Source organism: Dermacentor andersoni, chromosome 1, assembly GCF_023375885.2.
Source record: "Dermacentor andersoni chromosome 1, qqDerAnde1_hic_scaffold, whole genome shotgun sequence".
NCBI classification, from domain to species: domain Eukaryota; kingdom Metazoa; phylum Arthropoda; class Arachnida; order Ixodida; family Ixodidae; genus Dermacentor; species Dermacentor andersoni.
The window spans coordinates 93,997,312-94,015,764 of record NC_092814.1 but is presented as its reverse complement, the minus strand read 5'-3'; the positions used below and the strand labels follow the sequence as shown (position 1 = coordinate 94,015,764).

The following is an 18,453-nucleotide window of genomic DNA, read 5'->3' as shown; positions in this document are numbered from 1 at the left end:
ATTTTTTTCCCAACCTAGGTGATTTGCAACCGATAACTTGGTGCACTTTAGTGTTGCCACATCAAGCTTAAGGTTTCACAAAAGTACCACAAAGTTTTGTTAGCTGTAGATGTTACTTGGAGCTTCATGTCCACCTAGGTACAGATAAGACAACACAGTTTCAAGGAGAATGTCGTTAAGGTAGCACGTAAGTTACATAGTACTTGTTTGGGAAATTTGCTTTTTAATACAGTTTGGTGTAATGTGCCAAGTGCAACACCAGTTAAAATGCTGTTTATGCGAGTCAGGAGAACAGATACGCAAGAACTGTTAATTTTACAGAATATATTGCACAGTCATCTGCAAAATAAAGTTCTGGAACCAATGTTATATGGCAAAGAAATCCTTAATATAAACCTGGAATAATAAAGGTATGAATCCCTGTGGAACGCCAGTCTACTGTGACCTTGAGAGAATTTGTGGCACCTGTTTTTAAATATTGGTTCTCAGTTAAAGCTCGCGCTAATGATGTCCTACCTTGCACAAAATATCTCGTTTTTTTCTACATATCTCAAATCTGCAGGATTGCCACTTTTTCACTGGGCAATTGTAATGTGTCAATTCATTTTCATGCATTTAAATCTTCTTCTTAAGCTTGAATACTTGATGCAATAACTTTTCTGCCACATCTGTCCTGGACAAAGCCAGTTTGCTGCACTTTTTAAATGTCCAGTATTTTCCAGTCTACCAGAAGCTGCACAGTTAGGTTCTACTGTAATTGAATGGGTACCAAGTGGTCAACTTATTTTGCATGAAATGTACAATTTTCCTCAATCCACGGAAGTGATGACGCACAACTCATACAAAATGGCACTCTACACTTTGTACTGCCAGTGCAAAATATAAGTAATACCACATCCAATCCTAAAAGTTTCAATTATTGCATGTGCACAAAGTTCAGTGGGGCCCGAAACTTTGGCGTGCCTATTCTAAGATTAATAATTCCTATGTTTACTGGCACAAAAGTAAAATTAAGCTACTATTACCACATTATCTATGCATGAAAGGTTTTTAAAGCATACATGAAAGAAGACAGATCGGAGAACAAGTTTTACAAAGTACTATATTTTATTTAGACAATCGGTGACAAAGAGTAGGCAACACTTTCATTTGCATCTATCCTTGGCAGATGAAATTCAGTGAAAAGAAAAAGAAACTTGGCATTCTTTACAAAAATAATTATCCAAACATTATTTGTGTATGTCATAATGACTAACACCATGCTTTGAGGACAGACAGTGCCTAAAAGTAAAATTCATAAAGAAGAGACCATGCCTACATTACACATAGTTTATCAACAGTGCTATTTGACTTTTTTTTTTCGGCTACTATACTAGCATCTACATGTTTGAAGGACAGATGATGTCTGAATGAAAACTGCGATGAGAAAGCTGCAATCATGTTTAAATCAACTCCACAGAGCTGTCAAAACAAGTAAAGGCATCAAAAGCATATCATGTCTCTCATTCATTTTATACCCACCTTCATAAAACATTTCACAATCTAGTACATGTTCAATGATGATATTACACTCCACAAGCTTCATTAACCTGGAATTAGTGTCGAGATACACTGCTTTTGGCAATAGCATAGGTTGTATTAGCCTACTTTCCAAATAATCTAGTACAAACTTTCAAAAACATAATGAAGACATACTATGCCTTGCAGCAATGCCTCTGCCATGCTTATGTAACAAGTTCTGTTTGCTCATGTGCACAAGACATGCACTAGTGAAGTGCACTGTGGCTATCTTAATTAAAAAGGGGAAAAGAAAACAATATGGTCTATTGGGAAAGTGGACACAATGCAACTAGTACTTTGTATGCCAAGTGAGGGCAGTGAAATCACTGCAAGAAGTAATGCGTAGAAAAATAAGTATCAGCATTAACTGCAGTACACATAAAATCAAAGCTAGAAATGTCGATATGGCTAAGTTTGGCCCATTAAAGGAAGCAGCAGAGAGAGACTAGGTACAAAAGTAAGATTAGCCTAGCATTACAATGCCCTCTCTTCTGCTGTACGGAAATATATCTTTACAAATGCCATCTCCTGTGTACCACACCAACAGGCAATGTAAAGTGAAAGCTTCCGACATATTCACACAAAAGTGTGTGTTGCCTAAGCCTGGCCTACGCAAGTCGGGATATGCCAGCAACGCAAAGCTGTATGGTCGATCACTTGCAAACTATCTGCAAGACATCATATCAGCTCTGAGCACTAGTATTGATGTAAAATAAACACACAAAGGCCTTCAGGTGTAAACTTCTCAAGTTCTGACTTCCCACAGATATTTTAACCACTGCTTTGCCTCGCTAGAATAGCTGCCATTGTGAAAACCACAAGTCCTTGACAAGCATCACAGTACACTTACATCTTCAAGCTTCGTTCATGTGCTCATACGAGCTTCACGGTGCACACAGTCCAGCACCATGTGTGCTTGCATTCGCTTTGGGAGTGCTGTGTCCATCTCCTGTAGAGACTTAAAAAACTTCACAAAGCAAGAGCCTTGGGTAGTGTAGTGCCACAGGGCCCATCAAAATGAAACCTGGGAGAGAGGACAAATCATTGGATAAAAAAACTAGGCAGCAGTCTTGCAAAAGCCTACTACTAAACGGAGGTCATAAACCGACATTATACTAGTCACAATAAGTTTTCTCGCTTTTACAGCAAGACATATTATGAAACACTTCTCTAAACTGACATAGCCAACAGTACAAACCTTATTTAAGAGAACTATTATGGAATGGAAACCATGGGTAATTCTCCATAGACGACATTGTTGCTCATGTTAAATTTGCAGAAACAAGAGCTAGCATGAGTATACATGTACACAAAGAAAGATACAGAAATAAGCCTGGGATTTAGAACATCAGAAAAATTGGCAGTTTCACCTGAAGGCAAAGCACTGAAAGCAATGACAAGGCTTAGGACTGTGTTCTCACTCCTCGCACGGTGTTCTAACAATACGCAGAAGTGACATTGCACAACACTATGCAAGACTACTGCTGCACAGCAGGACCAGCACCCTGCTAGAAACCAGGCGTGTCACAACGCTGGCACAGTAATAAATGTGGACAGTGACATTACAAGCATCTTGATGGTGCATAAGATGATAAAAAACCATTGGCATTTGTCAGTGCCCAATGAAAGGATTAGGCAGATTTAGCTTGACGTTTAGCTATCCGTTCTGCTCTGACCAGAGCATGCACCACAGTGGCATGCCAGCAGTGGAAGCCAGAACATTTCTGCTTAGTTCTGATCCACACACCATTAACGTATTTTTTTTTTTTCCAGTATTCAGTTACAGTTTGATACTCTGCTAATAACATTACTTTTTTTGCCTAGGCTTTTCTCTATTGTATCTGATCCTTTCACTACCAGGCAACTGGTACCTGTGAATGGTGTAAATAAAGTAGAACCTCATTAATATGTTCCTGTTATCTTTTCCTGGTGGTTGCACTCGTGAAACACCAATCCCATTTAGGGTTGTGTGTTTGCTACGTTTCCCCCTTTTTCCCAACTCAAGCCTCAATAGCAAGGCACTGCCCTTTAGTATGTTATTGTACAGATTTCCTTCCAACTCTCTTGTCTGCCATATTGGTAAATCCCTATGGCCTTTTCCGTTTTCATTCTTTGCATCCAATTTACTGTCTGTTTCTCTCGCTTCGGGCTGTCTATTTGCACTTCCAATCACCCTGTACTTGGTTTTCAACTTTCTTGACCTCTTCCTCCGGTCTGTATCCACGCTTTTGAGGCAGAAATGTTTGTACACTTTATCCGTCCATTTGTTTCATCCATGTCCCCGAGTCTTTCTACAAAACTAATTTTGTTCTGCACATACGGTTGCCTTATCAGGCTGGGTATGTGTGCCCACTTATGCCAATATTTGCCTGAGCTGTTTTGTTTGGTGTTACATCATACCTCTGTTTCGCCAGTTAAAGATAAATATTTCCTTCAAAGTAGACAAAAATCAACATCACAGCTAGAGGTAAGAACGACAATAGTGCAGCAGCAGTGCTTTGTTAATGAGCCCAGAACATCCACAGCTTGCATTTACTTGGCAAGATGCATTCACTGCACTACAGTACGATCACAAGTCATGTTAATGCGAAGATAACTTGTGATCACGTCAGCAGTTGCACGCATCACTCATCGCAGTGTCATAGAAGGGGTTTCTCATGTCGCCACGTTTTTATTACAATAGCAATTATAGACACACTCCAGGCAAATTTCCACTGTTGCTGTGATGTTCCGTATAAATTCGATGTGCAGTAAGATATTATCACATCCCACATACCATATGCTGTAAGTACGAGGAAAGGCATGCCAGGGCGAGCAAAGAAGGATGGTGGCTTAATGTGTGCAATCTCCCCATTTGCCCAGTATTGTGCACGCATGTATGAGGAGCGAGGTGGGCGTGCACTAGTATCTCCGCTTCTAGCCTGGCCGTTGCTGCGCATGGCGCAGCTGAGCGTGCTCTACCTTGGAGGTCTGCAATGGGTGCAACAGCTAAGCAAGCTCAGATGAACGGTGGCTTGTGTGTGCGCTGTGTTCTCACATGCCTAATGTTAGAGAGCTCGTAAACTGAAGTTTCGGAGTCATGCTGAAGCTAGAGGCAGCACTAAGCATTCGGTCATCGCTACTGCTGCTCTTCGTCATGATAGTGTTGTGACTGCAAGTGTCCGCAGTTATGGAACGAGATCTGTTCATGTTTACCTGTGCATGCATGACACCATGCTTGTTAATTTAATTAGTAAGTGAATGTTTACTGCAATTTAGATGGCTGATAATACTACAACCCTTCCTTCGTGCAGATGTCTAATACCTTGCTCCTGCAATCAATACTCTGCCTTTTGGGCGAAACTGAATTTTCTTTCCTCCATTTCCTAGCTCCAATTTTCTAGATTCGGACAAATTTCCCTTTTCCCCTAAACAAAGCCTAAAATCCTTGGATCGACAGAAATTTCTCTAAGTTTGGCAGCACCGAGACTTTATGACAAAGTGGAACTTTGCTCACCCAAAGTTTTCAGTGCCAGGAGTGGATTCCAGATTAAACTCTGCAACAGGAACACCCCGAGCAGCAACTTCAGGAGCAAACATTGCTGCCGGGTATACTACAGATGAAGTGCCAATCTGAAATTTAATAAAATTGGCAAATAAATTACATGCCTCCATCATTTCCTAAAGCCAAAACTGCCAGGTAAGCAGGCACATATATTATGCTTCGCATGTCTTTCACACATTAATATGCTTGACAACTTTGAAAGCATAAAAGCTTGCATTAAATATTCTGATATTCGATTCGATATTCAGCTTTTTTTTTTTCTTTCTTGAATCAATTCAACATTCGATTCAAAATCTACTATTTGGTATTTGCACACCTCTACTTTCTTTTTATATACATATACACCATGCAAGTCAGTTGGGGTCATTAACTAGAGCAATATTAAAACTTACAGCTACACATACACAAAACTTGCCACCACAGATACAGCACTGTTTTAAATGTTGCATATTTATACATATGTGCTGCAATATTTGTTCCCATGCACTGTCTGCATTCCTTACACGAGAAGTAATTGCCCGTTCTTTTTCTATCGCCACAGCAACTAAACTCCTTTTTTTTTTTTTTCACTTGAAGGATAAAGAAGGTCAGAATGCAGTTTCTGCTCATCCACTCACCACAAGGCAGAGGTCGCACCGCTCAAGTTCAACATTTGCCTTGGCAAGAACATCTGGCTCTAGCGACTCTCCAAACCAAACAACATGCGGCCTCAGCAATCCAGTGCACTTTTTGCACCTGTTTTAATATACAAGCAAGGACATCAGCACAAATTACACAATGAACCTTGCAATAAAATACTTGAGCTCAAATATGTACATTAACATGTCTCAAATTTTAAATTGTTTACTCAATTGAAATAAACAGCCACAATATTAACAAAGATAGAACAACACTGTGTGGGATTCTCTATCTGTGTCCGTTGCCAGTCTCATGGCCTCATGCAGGAGGGAGAAAGAATAATCAACAAAACAATATATCAGATTTAATAACAGAGAGACAAAAAAACCTACTGGATTGTCTGTATTAATGGAAACAAACTTAATCATTTTTGTGGTAGAGTAGCAATTCTGTCATCAAATTAAATTATGGGGTTTTATGTGCCAAGACCACGATATGATAATGAGGGGGCTGAGGGTAGTTGGGGGCTCCGAAAATTTGGACCACCTTTGGGTTCTTTAACATGCACCTAAATCTAAGTCCACGGGTATTTTCACATTTCGCCCCCATCGAAATGCTGCCACCGTGGCCGGGATTCGATCCCGTGACCCTGTGCTTAGCAGCCGAACACTAGCCATTACGCAACCGCGGCGGATTATTCTGTCGCATCAATTGAGTTATTTGAAGATGCCGACAGTTTTTAAGACAAATTGCAGAGTAGTATTAGCCAGTTAAACTTTTAGCAATCAACTGAAACATGTCCCATTTGCGGTATTGAAGCTGAGTAGTAATGATGCAATACCCATTTAGCATAAATCCTGTGCTTGGCATCAGTTTGAGAAATATGTCCTAAAAATTTAGGGCGAGATGCACTAATGTTCCTGTTAACATTTTATCAGCATTCCATTTCCCAATGTGTCTTTCCCATGGGAGTTCCTTAGCAATGTCCATGAGATTCTAGGTTTTCTACATATGGCACTGGAGTTGTCTATGTTTTCCAGGTGTACCAAGGGGTTCTTCTCAAGATTGTGCAAGATTCTCTAAATATGTCAAGAAGTTGGGAGATCATGACTGCTGTTCACAGTGAATGAGTTAAGTGAATCAGTCAAGCTTTGGCCTGTCAGAGTGGCGATGTGGGCCTGTTGGCTGTTAATCTTGAAACAAACTAGTTGTAGCACAGACAAGTCACAAGGACACAAGTGGGCGCTGCTTGTGTGTGCCTCTCTCCTTGTGCATTGCCTATGCTACAACTCGTTCATTCGGCCCGTTGACTGATGTGCAGGCAAGTAGCTTCACTTCAGTGTGTATGCAATTTGTGCCTCAAAAAGCAGGCCCTGCCTATTTTACTATGCAAGTTTTGAAGAGCTGCTGCACGCATAAAAAGATTCAGTGGCGATTCAGGGGTAAATGCAAGAGAAATGCGATAGGGCATTACGTCACACCTCTTTGAGGTCCCAGATCATGATTTAAAGCGCAGTGACTACATTGCAAAGTGTTGTTCAGGAGCTGACTTGACCCACTTCCTGCCTCTTCGAGGAGCAAAGTGCAAATGACAGTGGTCTGGAGCAGACCACTGTATACATTAAACATACATATAAACAATATTTATAGATTTTACTAAAGCCTTTGACCGTGTGGCTCATAACTGCCTAATATATAAAATGAAGCTGATTAACATTGATGCAAAAGTAATAAACTTGATTAAAGAATATATTTAAGTAACAAAACGACAAGTCATGTAGTTAATGATTTCTGTTTATCATTTCAACCTGTTAAGTCCAGTGTGCCCTAAGGTTCTGTTTTGGGACCTATCTTATTGTTAATTTATATAAATGATATTCCTCAGGGTATAGACTCATAAATCCGGTTATATGCCGATGAATGCATTTTGTATCGGCCTGTAAAATGCAAGGCTGACTGTGTTAAATTACAAAATGACTTGAACAGGATTGAAAGATGGCACAACATTAAACTCGTGAGATTTTAGTACTTGCAGTGAAATTGCAAAGCACACGTACTTTCTTAACGGTGAAGCTCTAGAAACTGTAGAATCATTTAAATACCTAGGTGTTCGTCTTTCCCCGACCTTGTTTGGCATAATCATGTGGGTTAGCATATTGTTTCTCCTGTATGGGAATCTCTTGGCTTCTTTCGTCGTACGCTTCATCAGGCTAAGAGTGATACAAAGCTTCTTGCATATACTACCATACTTCGCTCAAAACTTGAGCACGCCTCATTTATATGGAACCCGCACCAGATGCATCTCATTAACAAATTAGAATCTTTGCAGAACAAGGCAGCTCTATTTATTGCACGTAACTATTCCCAACATTCAAGCATTACCAAAATAACACATGACCTAGGACTCATCTCGTTGCAGACTAGAAGAAACGTATCTCTGTTAACTTTCTTCCATCAGCATTTTCGCCACACAAATATCTTCTCTCAGACACACATCTTACCTGCCAAAAGGAAATTCCCACAAATTGATCACGAATTTAAGGTCGTACAACCATTTGCATGCACTAAAGTATTGAAGTTTTCATGCCCACACTTAGCCATTTCGGAATGGAATCATCTTTCAAAGTAATATAGTCAAAATAACTGACCACATCATATTCAAAGACACACGTACTGAAACTTTTGGAAATTAGAAACACGAAACAGATTTTTTTTTTTTTACATTTCTTGCCTACTTTGCTATCACCTTTATTGTAATTATTGTTATGATGCCAGAGGATGCAAGATTATTGTTCGTATAATGTAAGATTTATTGTTGTATGATGTCAGATGAGAAGAAACATATTGGTTGTATGTAGTATGTACGACTTCATATAGGATGTTCGACTTGCATGTATGTTCCCTTGCTTTTTCTGTATATCAATTGTTATCCTCCCCCTCCCCCCTCCTATGTAATGCCCAAACTGGGCCTTTAGGGTAAATAAATGACAAAAATATATGCATACACACTTTGTTCCACTTTGACACTCCTAATGCGAATGCATTAAAATCTAATACATACCTTGGCAGCTCGCCCACTGGTATTGCAGCCTCAGGAGCATCAGGATCGGGAGCCCTGAATGAACATCATACGTAAAACATTTGTCAAGGCAGCGCTTTGATGCGGCTAAAGGGGAGGGTAGGAGGCATGGGCTGTAAACAATTTGCAACATAAAATCTTGTTTGATATTGGCAGTTACTCTTTCGCGATTATGACACTGACAAAAGGGATTTTGCACAGACCAAGTATAACAGTGAAGGTGCGATACTTTGAGTAACGCACCATGTTTGTTTGCTGTCACATTCTTCCTGCAGCATGTGCTCTTAAATTATGTGGCTTTCAATGACGGCAATGGAAGTCGACGAGAAAGCTTTTGCTAGTGCATAGCATCTTTCCCGTCCTTTATTCAATCTTATTCTACTTTCTGCACATGCAAAAATTCCTTTCCTAGTCCCAATAAGTTTCAGCCATAAGCACAGAGTCTTCTCATTTCCCCCAATGAACTCCTCATGCAGCTCAACAAACAAGCACAACCACTCAAGCTGCAGAAATGGTTCCTTGATGGTGAAAGTGGATGGTGCAAGCGTGTGCTAGTCGTACCGCTTGCTTTACTGAGAGTGAAAGCAGACACCACGAACACACTAGTTGCAGATAAATAATTAAACCAACAATTGAAGTTACCAGCTGCTACCATCTGTCCACATTACGTAAGAACAAAGCACTAAGAAATCGATAGGCTATGCCGAGATTTCTTACACCGCTACACACTACAATAATAAACAAACCAGCATGAAGAGGACCACAATAAAACAAATATGCCACAATCACCCTGACCATTCATGAAGAATGGCACAAACTTTATTAGCACATACTTTTGTGTTTAAGATTCCTCAAGTGTGTAGTAATGCAATATTTGGCAGATATCATTACAGCCATGTGCTCCATGCACTGAGCTTGTTCATTCAAAATGTCCAAACCTATTCAAAGCCTCTTTAAAGAGTAATAAGAGGAAGAACTAGGCGATGCAATTTCAACGCATAATGGTAAGTGGCACAAAAAAAGCACGAGACCACGAAAAAGGCTAGACACACAATGTGCACGTATAGTTATGTTTCTTGTGTTAATTCAGTGGTTTACTCTATTCTCAGCTGTGAGAATGCCCCTTAGCATTTTGGAGCAGCCAATTGAGCAGGCAAAATCTTACTTTAGGAGCACATACTCCTGTGTTTAGAGCAGTTTTAAGGTTTCCATGAAAGAGCACACAGAGGAATGAAATGTAGTTTACTGTTCTTTTTACTTCGTGTAATCGTTTCCTCATAAGACTTAGGAGCAAAATAAGTGATTCACCACAGCACATCATGACGGCAGCAGCAAGCCTACATGAATGACATGCTACTGTCTGGGCTGTGCAAACCTGAGGAAGTTAATTAAGGAACACTAAGGAGACGCCACGAATAGAAACACTCAATCAGTTCATTCTGAGGAAATAATCTTTCAAAGCTCCATTCAATTTTACAGTAATATAGGAGGATTATTAGAGCAGCAAATGAAGGTCACAGTTCCCCTTATTAAACTTTGCGCCGAAACACCAGTGCCCAGTGTGACATCACAAATTTCAAAGTACTTTTTCACACTTGGGCCATTGTGGGCCAGTAAACATTCTTGAAATTTGCTAAGTACTGTCCTCCACTCTTCTAGGATGGAATGTAGTACAACTTCACTGAGGAAAAGTTATCTAGGTCCGAGCAGTCCCCGTCAAAATCTACGACGTGAACCACTCATCTTTCGCTTTTGCATCTTTTCTGGCTTACCAAGCCTCTTTTTACAGTAAGAGGGGCTCTCTTGTTGTTTTGAAGGGTAATCTACTAATCTGGCTGAAATTACTTTGCTTTTTAGTGTCTCTTTAGGAAGGATTGCTTCATAGGCTTGATAATCTGCGTAACCTGCAAATTTGTTTTATGAACCATAATCACCAATGCAAGCACATAATGTTCTTTATTCCGCCACTGATGTGCGCACATCAGTGGCGCAGGGCAATTTCACAGGACAAGGCGTGCAGGGCTAGACCATTTGCTCGTTTGTGTTAACTTTTTTACCACGAGCTTTACCAAACACTTGGCTGACAAAGTGCATAAACCATGGTTTAATACCTGATCACCATGCATGTCGTTATAATGCCCGATGCTAAATTCAATGACCTCAAATTCTCTGAAAAAAAGTAATATGGTGCAATAGCTGCAAGCAAGCCACAGAAACAAGCACAGTGGACACTGATTACCTATCTGTCTACAGATGCTACCGCGCATCAGCCCTCGATGCGTAAAACTAATGCATTGACCATGCAGTCATGAAGCCAGCATGGTCACCCCCCCCCCCCCCCACACTGTAGTTTCATGCATGCCTTATGGTTGACACGTAAATGTAGCAATCAATTCGATTCTGTCGGCTGTCACAATGGCAATCTTGCTGGCGGTAACACTATGAACGAATGCGGCCAATGAATGCAGCAGCGCCTCGCTTTGTATTGCATTGGGTGGTAGCTTCCCAATTTTCACATCACCGAAACTACATTGTGGTGCAGGAGTGGGGCAATTTAGGCAAAAAAGATCCTCTCAGAGCAGTATGGAGCAGCAAACTCCAGTTGACGCAGACAGGTGCAGCATTTTCACCACTGAATTCTTTAACGGCATGGAAAAGTTGGAAAAGTGTAGTATGTGCGCCAGGCCGGCTGATGCTTGAATGTGTGCTTTAAAGGCCAACTGCAACGAAATATCCATTAAGATAAATGTCTTACAAATGAGTAGTATATAGCACTGCAGTAATCTTGGCAAAGCCACGGGGCTGGTAATTGTATAATTTTCTTATAGCAGCCTTTAAATAGCACCTAAGCAGACAATGCATGCACCTGGTGGTCGTCAGTATGACACAAAATCCAGCACACCACAAGATTTCTCGGCGCGACACAGGAAGCGGTGAGCACCACCTAATGTCGGAGGTCATGCCGAGGAGCCACGGTTTCTGGATCATGTGTCACTTTCCATGAGTTTCAGTATGAGAAATGACTTTTCTTGCAAGCTTTTCCGCAATGCCTCTGTTCATATTTTTAAACACCAGATATGGCGCAAATGCTCCTGTATATCTAAACTAGTCTTAAAATAGGCTTCTTACACAATCCAAAATTTCATTGCAGTTAGCCTTTAAGAGAACATTATTTTTCTTTGAATAGAGCAGAGAATTCAAACGTGGAAATTCGTTATTGTAAGAGCATCTCTTCTCCTGTGCTCAAGGACACCAACAGGGATGTTTTGTTTTCTTCTGCAACACTAGTTAACACAGTCGTTGTCAACAGCCCATAAGAAGCAGTTTAGCTAAGCACACGCATAAGTGTATATAACAGTGAAATGAACAAGTTGAAATGCCAGTGTTGTTGTATGCGATACTTTTACTATATAGAATATGTACTAGTATTTACTGTCATGCCAGAATTCTCAAATACGTATCCACTTTAAGACAAAATGCTATGTACTCATGGCAAAAGCATCAACTGAAAGAGATTCACCTACCCTTTGCCGGCAAGGGCAGGAGTGATGGGATTGTCCTTGTTGACGTCTACGTGCCCACACTTTGTGCACCTGGTCTTGAACAAAGTCCCTTTTTTCAAAGCAGACAAAAACATCAGATATATTAGCATCAACCCTTGATGCTACAACAAGACTGCAATTAAGGGGTAGTGGATTATTCAAGACACCAACTGTGGTTTTTTTCGTTACACATGTGGATTTCTTTAAAATGGAAAACAAGAACAAATTCTTAAAGCATAAGACTTCTTACATGAACTGAATTGAATTTTGGGGTGTTACGTGCTAAAACCACAATTTGATTATGAGGCATGCCGTAGTGGGGGAGTCCAGATTAATTTTGACCGCCATGGGATCTTGAACTTGCCTTCAATGCACGAGACCTTCTTGCATGAAGTCTTGCTTTAAAATAAAAAGTAAGTAGCATTACAGAATCACCAGTGCCCAACCTAGCTGCCAATTTGCCCGTTCAATATCACTTCACTACAGAACCACAACACTGCAGCATCAATGTATAAGGAGAGTAAAGTTTCTAAATATTCAGCGATTACCAATATATCTTTCAAAAACGTACCATGAAGCTCCAACAAGTTTTTGGTTCCAGCTGCCCTGTGCAGTTCATCAATGTTTTGAGTGATGACAACAAATGTCCGTCCTTCTTTCTCAAAGTGACTTTCAGCTTCTGCTAAAGCTTTGTGCGCCTGTGGAAAAAGGAAAATATAAAATGACATTTCATCATGTCTATGAAAGCCAATGTAACATAATAATAACAATTACTTTTCCAATGATTTTCTCAAAAAACACATGGGAACACATTCTCGCAGACAGACAAAAAAATAAATGCATCGTAATTTTAGGCTTCATTATGGAAGCACAGGGAACAATCATACTACATGCTACACCACTGACACCCAAGAGGAAACGAAACAAAATATGACGAACAAAGTCACTGCATTGCCAATTTTGAATGAAGTATATCACTGCTTTAGTCGACAACAATTCAATATGTGAGTAATCAAACATGCTTGTCTGTCTCACAGAAGTTATGCCACATATCATATAGTATGTTCAAACACACAGTGGTGCTTGTACTTAGAGGTGAGTCAAAGAAACTTGTCAGCACATGCCAAACTAACTTGCTGGCAAGCATACAATGTAAAACAGACCATGTAAATGAACTATTCCTTCAGCTGTTTCTATATGATAACAAAATCTTGATTTGAGCAGGTTGCTTTGTTTGTAACTGCTATAACTACAGAAACAACAACAAAGAGAAAAGGATGACACAGTTACACAGGTAGTCACCACAAATGTGAGCAGTAACTACCTTACAGATTTATTTTTACACCAAAACAAAAAATTTGCACTCTGCAACTGCTGTGGAAAAAAAGAGAGAGGGGAAAGAAATAAATTTGGCTGGGGGTTATGCAGAGTATTAAAGGTGACAAATTGTTTAATTTATAAGCAAGTTGGCAAATAACGCAGATAAGCAATGATAAAAAGCAGGGTGGAAGTTTAGTCAAACATGGCAAAGCAATACCCATGAACGGAAGCTAATCTAAAGAAATAGAGGTATAGAAAAATGCATTTGTCAAGGCAATATCTGGAGCCATGGCAGCAAAGGTAATTCCCTAGCGTGGAAAATTACAAAAATGACAAACATGCTGTGTTTGAGACTAGGCCTATCATGAAGTGCTTCTTGCTGCATCATTAGCACTGCTGGGTTAGGTTCACTCAGGCTTGCTCACGCAGCAGAAACATGACTGCAGTCAGCACTTTCTCTTTCCCCATTTCTAGCAAGCATGCTTCCTTGTGCTTTGATTGTCATCATTGCCAATTTTCTCGAAAGTGCTCTGGTCAGGGACAAATTGCAGCGTTGAGCATTCACAGTCTACCCTTACCTTATATTGTCACAGACGTGGTTCTAGTAAAAAAATATTTGCAAAATGATTCACTGTGTGTAAATATGTGTGCAGCTGCAACTGCTGGTCCATGGAAGCACAGAAAGACCAATTCTCAAAGTAAGCACAATGACAACTAAAGCCCGAAATGTTGTTTTCTATTGTACACAATGCATAGCAAGCTTTTAAACTGGATTCCTAAGAATGCAGAAGTTAAACAGAAAGCACATGCACTCCTCCAACTCAACTACAGCACTTTTTGCACAAAATGTAACAGTGACAGGCTACTTTGTTCTGTCAAAATGTACCCCTGCAACCAGAAATTCTAATTTCATGCCTGTACAGTGGTGCCTCAGCGAACAAACATATCGCAGAGCAAACTGGGCTCACTAGTGATATTTAACTTGCACAACCTGGTTCCTTTGAACAAACCAGATGTGTATGCCCATTCGCGGTCCTGTGCTGCTCCCGACCCTTCCTTGTTATTTGCGTAGTCCTCGTCCCTCCTTCATAAATATGCTGGAGAAAAGGAGGAGGCAGGTGATTTTAGATCAGTTCTTCCATCATGGATCTTAAAAAAAGGAGAAAGGATAGGATATACACAGGAGGAAATACCTCACGGCACTGTCTTTTGTCCCATCTAGCTGAAGGAGGCTGACGCAGACTGAACTAAGAAGTACAGTTAAACACCTTTATAAAGAAGTGCCTGGGACCTACAAAATTCTGCGTTACACAGGTCACTTTGTTGTAAAGCAAAATGCACCGTACGACTCACCATAGAGTAGACTAAGCATATTTGGCAAAAGAAAATGTTTATTTAGCGTGAATTCTAGTGGTACTTAGTGATTTAAGTAACCAATTTTCTTCTGCACATTTCGTTTGATGAAATGTGTGACTGTAACCGACGTTATGGTAATGAGGTTAGTGGCATGCTGTGTGGCAAAATCCAGGAGTGACAAAAGGTACAGTTGCAGAGCGTCAAATGCCGCCATTGCCTGCCTTGTCAAAATTCTTGGTTAGTCTGTAGGCTCTGCTGCCTTCGTCAACCTCCATTCCATCCTTGATAGCCTCAACGATGTTTCTGAGCAGATCATTACACTGGCTGTAAGTAAGGGACTACCACAAGTACTGCAGCATCCGGACTCTCCTGCATGGTGGCATTTCCTATATGCACCCCTGCTCTGTGGTGCCTACAGAAGAAAATGGTGGCACCGCTATGTGCATTTGTTGTAAAGCAATAAATCACTCTTTGGGGATGCCTATACTCCTTTGCTAACAGGAAAATTTGTTGTAGTGGTATACAGTGTAGAGGCATTCACAAACACATGGCAGATAGCAATTTGGCTAGGGCTTGCAAAATCCCTCATTATACAAGTCATTTCATTATAGTGGCATTGGATTGCTTCTAAAACTGCAGATGCATGTAAACAGTAGTGTAAAGGGTCCCCTTTCCTCCACCTCCTCTCTCCGGATTTTGAACAATGTCCTTCCTTGGTAAATACATTGACAATTTGTTTATAGTGCATAACATTTCTCATTTTTGAATGATTAACCGAGGTCCAGAAACGAATAGATTGGTTTCTCATAGTAAACAACAGGAAAGCATGTTCCGCAGATCGAATGCCTCGCAGGACAAACCTGTGCATAGAAAAAATTAAGTTTGTTATACGAAGCACCACTGTGCACACATTAAGCACCAAAACCAGTTTCCAATTGCAAAGTCAACTTGAGACTGGCTCCAAGTAACGAAACCATGCACTGAGTCTGTTTAAGGATCCAATAAACTGTGCTTTAAATAGTAATACAGAGTTGCCAACAAGTGAACGACAATATTTTAGCACACATTGATGCACTTTTACACTGCAATAAGCAAGCTCTATGCAAGTATTAAAACATGCAGACACCGCACCACAGAATTTGTCGAGATTGCGTGCTTGAATTACTGTCTTTCATTGCCTATATGGCGTGCCTAATTCTCAGTGGAACAGGTGCAGCAGCACGACTGCACTTTCACTGTCCAGAAGCAACACTCATCGCAAGTTACTCGTCTGCACTCGCATATCAACTTGAAAGAGCCGGTATTAAATGGTAACTATGTCAGTGCATAATCACTTACAAAATATTTAAGAAATTTTGAGCGTGAAACCATCTTCCCTCCATTTTCATTAATGTGCAGCATTATGCATGCTTTATGATCTGCATCCGTTCACTACACCCCCCTTTCTTAAACATTCAGAATGTGTTTTCCTAAGCTTTGAGCATGAACAACTGTAATGCTCCTGTACATAGGGGCACAACACATTTTTCATTATTAGTTTCAGCAAGACTTAATGTGAGCATCACTGAATAGACAATAGATTCCAATATGAAAGAAGCTACAGCAGCTATGCAAGCACAGCGGCTTTATCAGAAACACTTAAAGGTCAGTTCAGATACTTCGGAACATATGCATCTCACGAACACAGCAACCAAGAATCTATACAGAAGCAGCATAAACCTCACCGCATTTGGCTGTTTATGTAGCACTAGATCTCGTCGGTAGTGGTAGAACTCCCAAACCAGAGATGGGTTAGCCAAGAAAGCAGTTGGTGTAGCAAGATCCTAATATGGAAAAGTCCCAGAAGTTGTATGAAGTCACATGAGCAGGGAGTACGTTGTGACCATAGCCTCCTAGGCTAAGTTGTGACTATATAGTCAAACACTATGAGATTTGCAAACAGTGTAACAAGCAAACGTGAACGTAATAAGTGCACATAATCAGGATATATATATATATATCACTCATAGCACGCACGGAACTTCAGCCACCAATAAACAGACTTTACTACATCGCATTTCATGGCTGTTGGCTAGCAAGCGACTTATAAAAAAAAAACAGCCAGCAATTATACAATGCATTTAGAAATGAAATGAAAAGCACACCTAAACATGTGTGTTTCTTCATGTGCAAAACACTGCAAGCGAGTGAACTCACCTGTGCATTATACTTTCGCCAGAGGCCCCCAGCACCACGGAAAGTTGGCACGCCGCTCTCAGCACTAATGCCGGCTCCCGTAAGTGCGACTACGTGCCGGGCCGATTTAAACACTTCGCGAAATGCTGCCATGTCTGAACTGGGTTGCCTGCGTGCATTCGCCATAGTGTTGGGTCGAGACATCAATGCACCCGTGACACTCAGTGCTCGCCTTAGCATCACACGTGACGCCATCCTGTCGTAAAGAAAGAAGTCGCGCAGTCAAACACTTTAGCAACGATGACTTCGCCCACTTTCGAATAACAAGAAATTCGCCCAGTAGCATCCAACGCGAAGCAGCAATAGTTCCGAGAGGGAAGGACTGCGACGACAAACAACAGTTTAGCGGAAACATCGTATAAATAGTCATTCAGCTCTACAAATCATGCAGGACCGTCGCAGACTACACCGATACATGCCACAAGATGCCGATGCCATATAACACCTATCGATACATGCAATTCGTACGCTGCATACAACTCCGCGTCAGGAATATCAGCATAATGTGCATACCGTGACAGTGGCAAGGGAGCGAGCTTTGTTAATCAATGCGACTGCTGCTAAACACGAAATTGAACGCTTGAACTCAAAGTCACCTCCGACCATTAGCGAATGCACTCAGATAAGTACGATAAATACTCGCACACGCCTTACCAAGTGCGTACAGGTAGTGAGAGGCGAAAAAATATATAAACATATTGCAACGCAGTGCCGCTATTCTCATAGATGGCAGCACACGGCTGCTGGCTTGAATCTTGCTTCAGTTAAAGGTCCCTTGCAGCTCGCGTACTCTTGTCTGTACGTGTGCTGCAAAGCCTGTCTGTTATTTGTTGTCATTTCTTCATTGCAGTGCACGGAGGAGCGCTGCACGATCCACATATCAAGTTTGCTCCCATTTCGACGGAGCTGCATGTTCCACGCTACGATTTGGCAAATGCGTTCTTCCTGCCAGGCAACACTATATCAATATTCCAAAAACGTTCTCATTCGCTGAAAAACTTAAATATCTGTCTTTATTGCATTGTTTCGTTTCGCAGTTTCCTTTTGTGCCCTGTCACTCAACTTCAGCGCCCACTGGCCGTCTTAAAGCAAACTATAAAGCAAGCGACTGTTGCGACAGCTGGCGAAGCATGCGGGTGCGACCAAAAAGTCCGCGAATGTTTTGAAGGATGTCATATAGGCTTCTTTATTCTATGATA

At 40.9% G+C, this 18,453-nt stretch overlaps 1 protein-coding gene across 2 annotated transcripts; it reads right to left on the bottom strand.

Annotated features, from left to right (window-relative positions):
* Positions 1–1,088: 1,088 nt before the first annotated feature.
* Sirt4 (Sirtuin 4) lies at positions 1,089–18,062 on the bottom strand. Of its 2 annotated transcripts, none has more exons than XM_050192232.3 (9): positions 17,909–18,062; positions 17,216–17,450; positions 16,744–16,842; positions 12,915–13,041; positions 12,326–12,413; positions 8,784–8,837; positions 5,722–5,839; positions 5,057–5,172; positions 1,089–2,584 (listed from the first exon to the last, which is right to left on the bottom strand). In XM_050192232.3, the coding sequence occupies exons 2-9, from the start codon at positions 17,447–17,449 to the stop codon at positions 2,530–2,532; spliced, it is 891 nt and encodes a 296-aa protein (XP_050048189.1). In that variant the 5' UTR covers position 17,450; positions 17,909–18,062; the 3' UTR covers positions 1,089–2,529. The 2 variants fall into 2 exon arrangements, with proteins under 2 accessions (XP_050048189.1, XP_050048188.1); XM_050192231.1 differs by lacking the exon at positions 17,909–18,062 and adding an exon at positions 17,768–17,902.
* Positions 18,063–18,453: the final 391 nt, after the last annotated feature.

Coding starts and splice junctions, on each gene's coding strand:
- Sirt4 (XM_050192232.3), bottom strand. CDS start 17,449: ATGGCGTCACGTGTGATGCTAAGGCGAGCACTGAGTGTCACGGGTGCA. Junction 16,843..17,215: donor GGCGAAAGTATAATGCACAG/GTGAGTTCACTC, acceptor TTTCCATATTAG/GATCTTGCTACACCAACTGC. Junction 13,042..16,743: donor TACATAAACAGCCAAATGCG/GTGAGGTTTATG, acceptor CTTTTTCCACAG/GCGCACAAAGCTTTAGCAGA.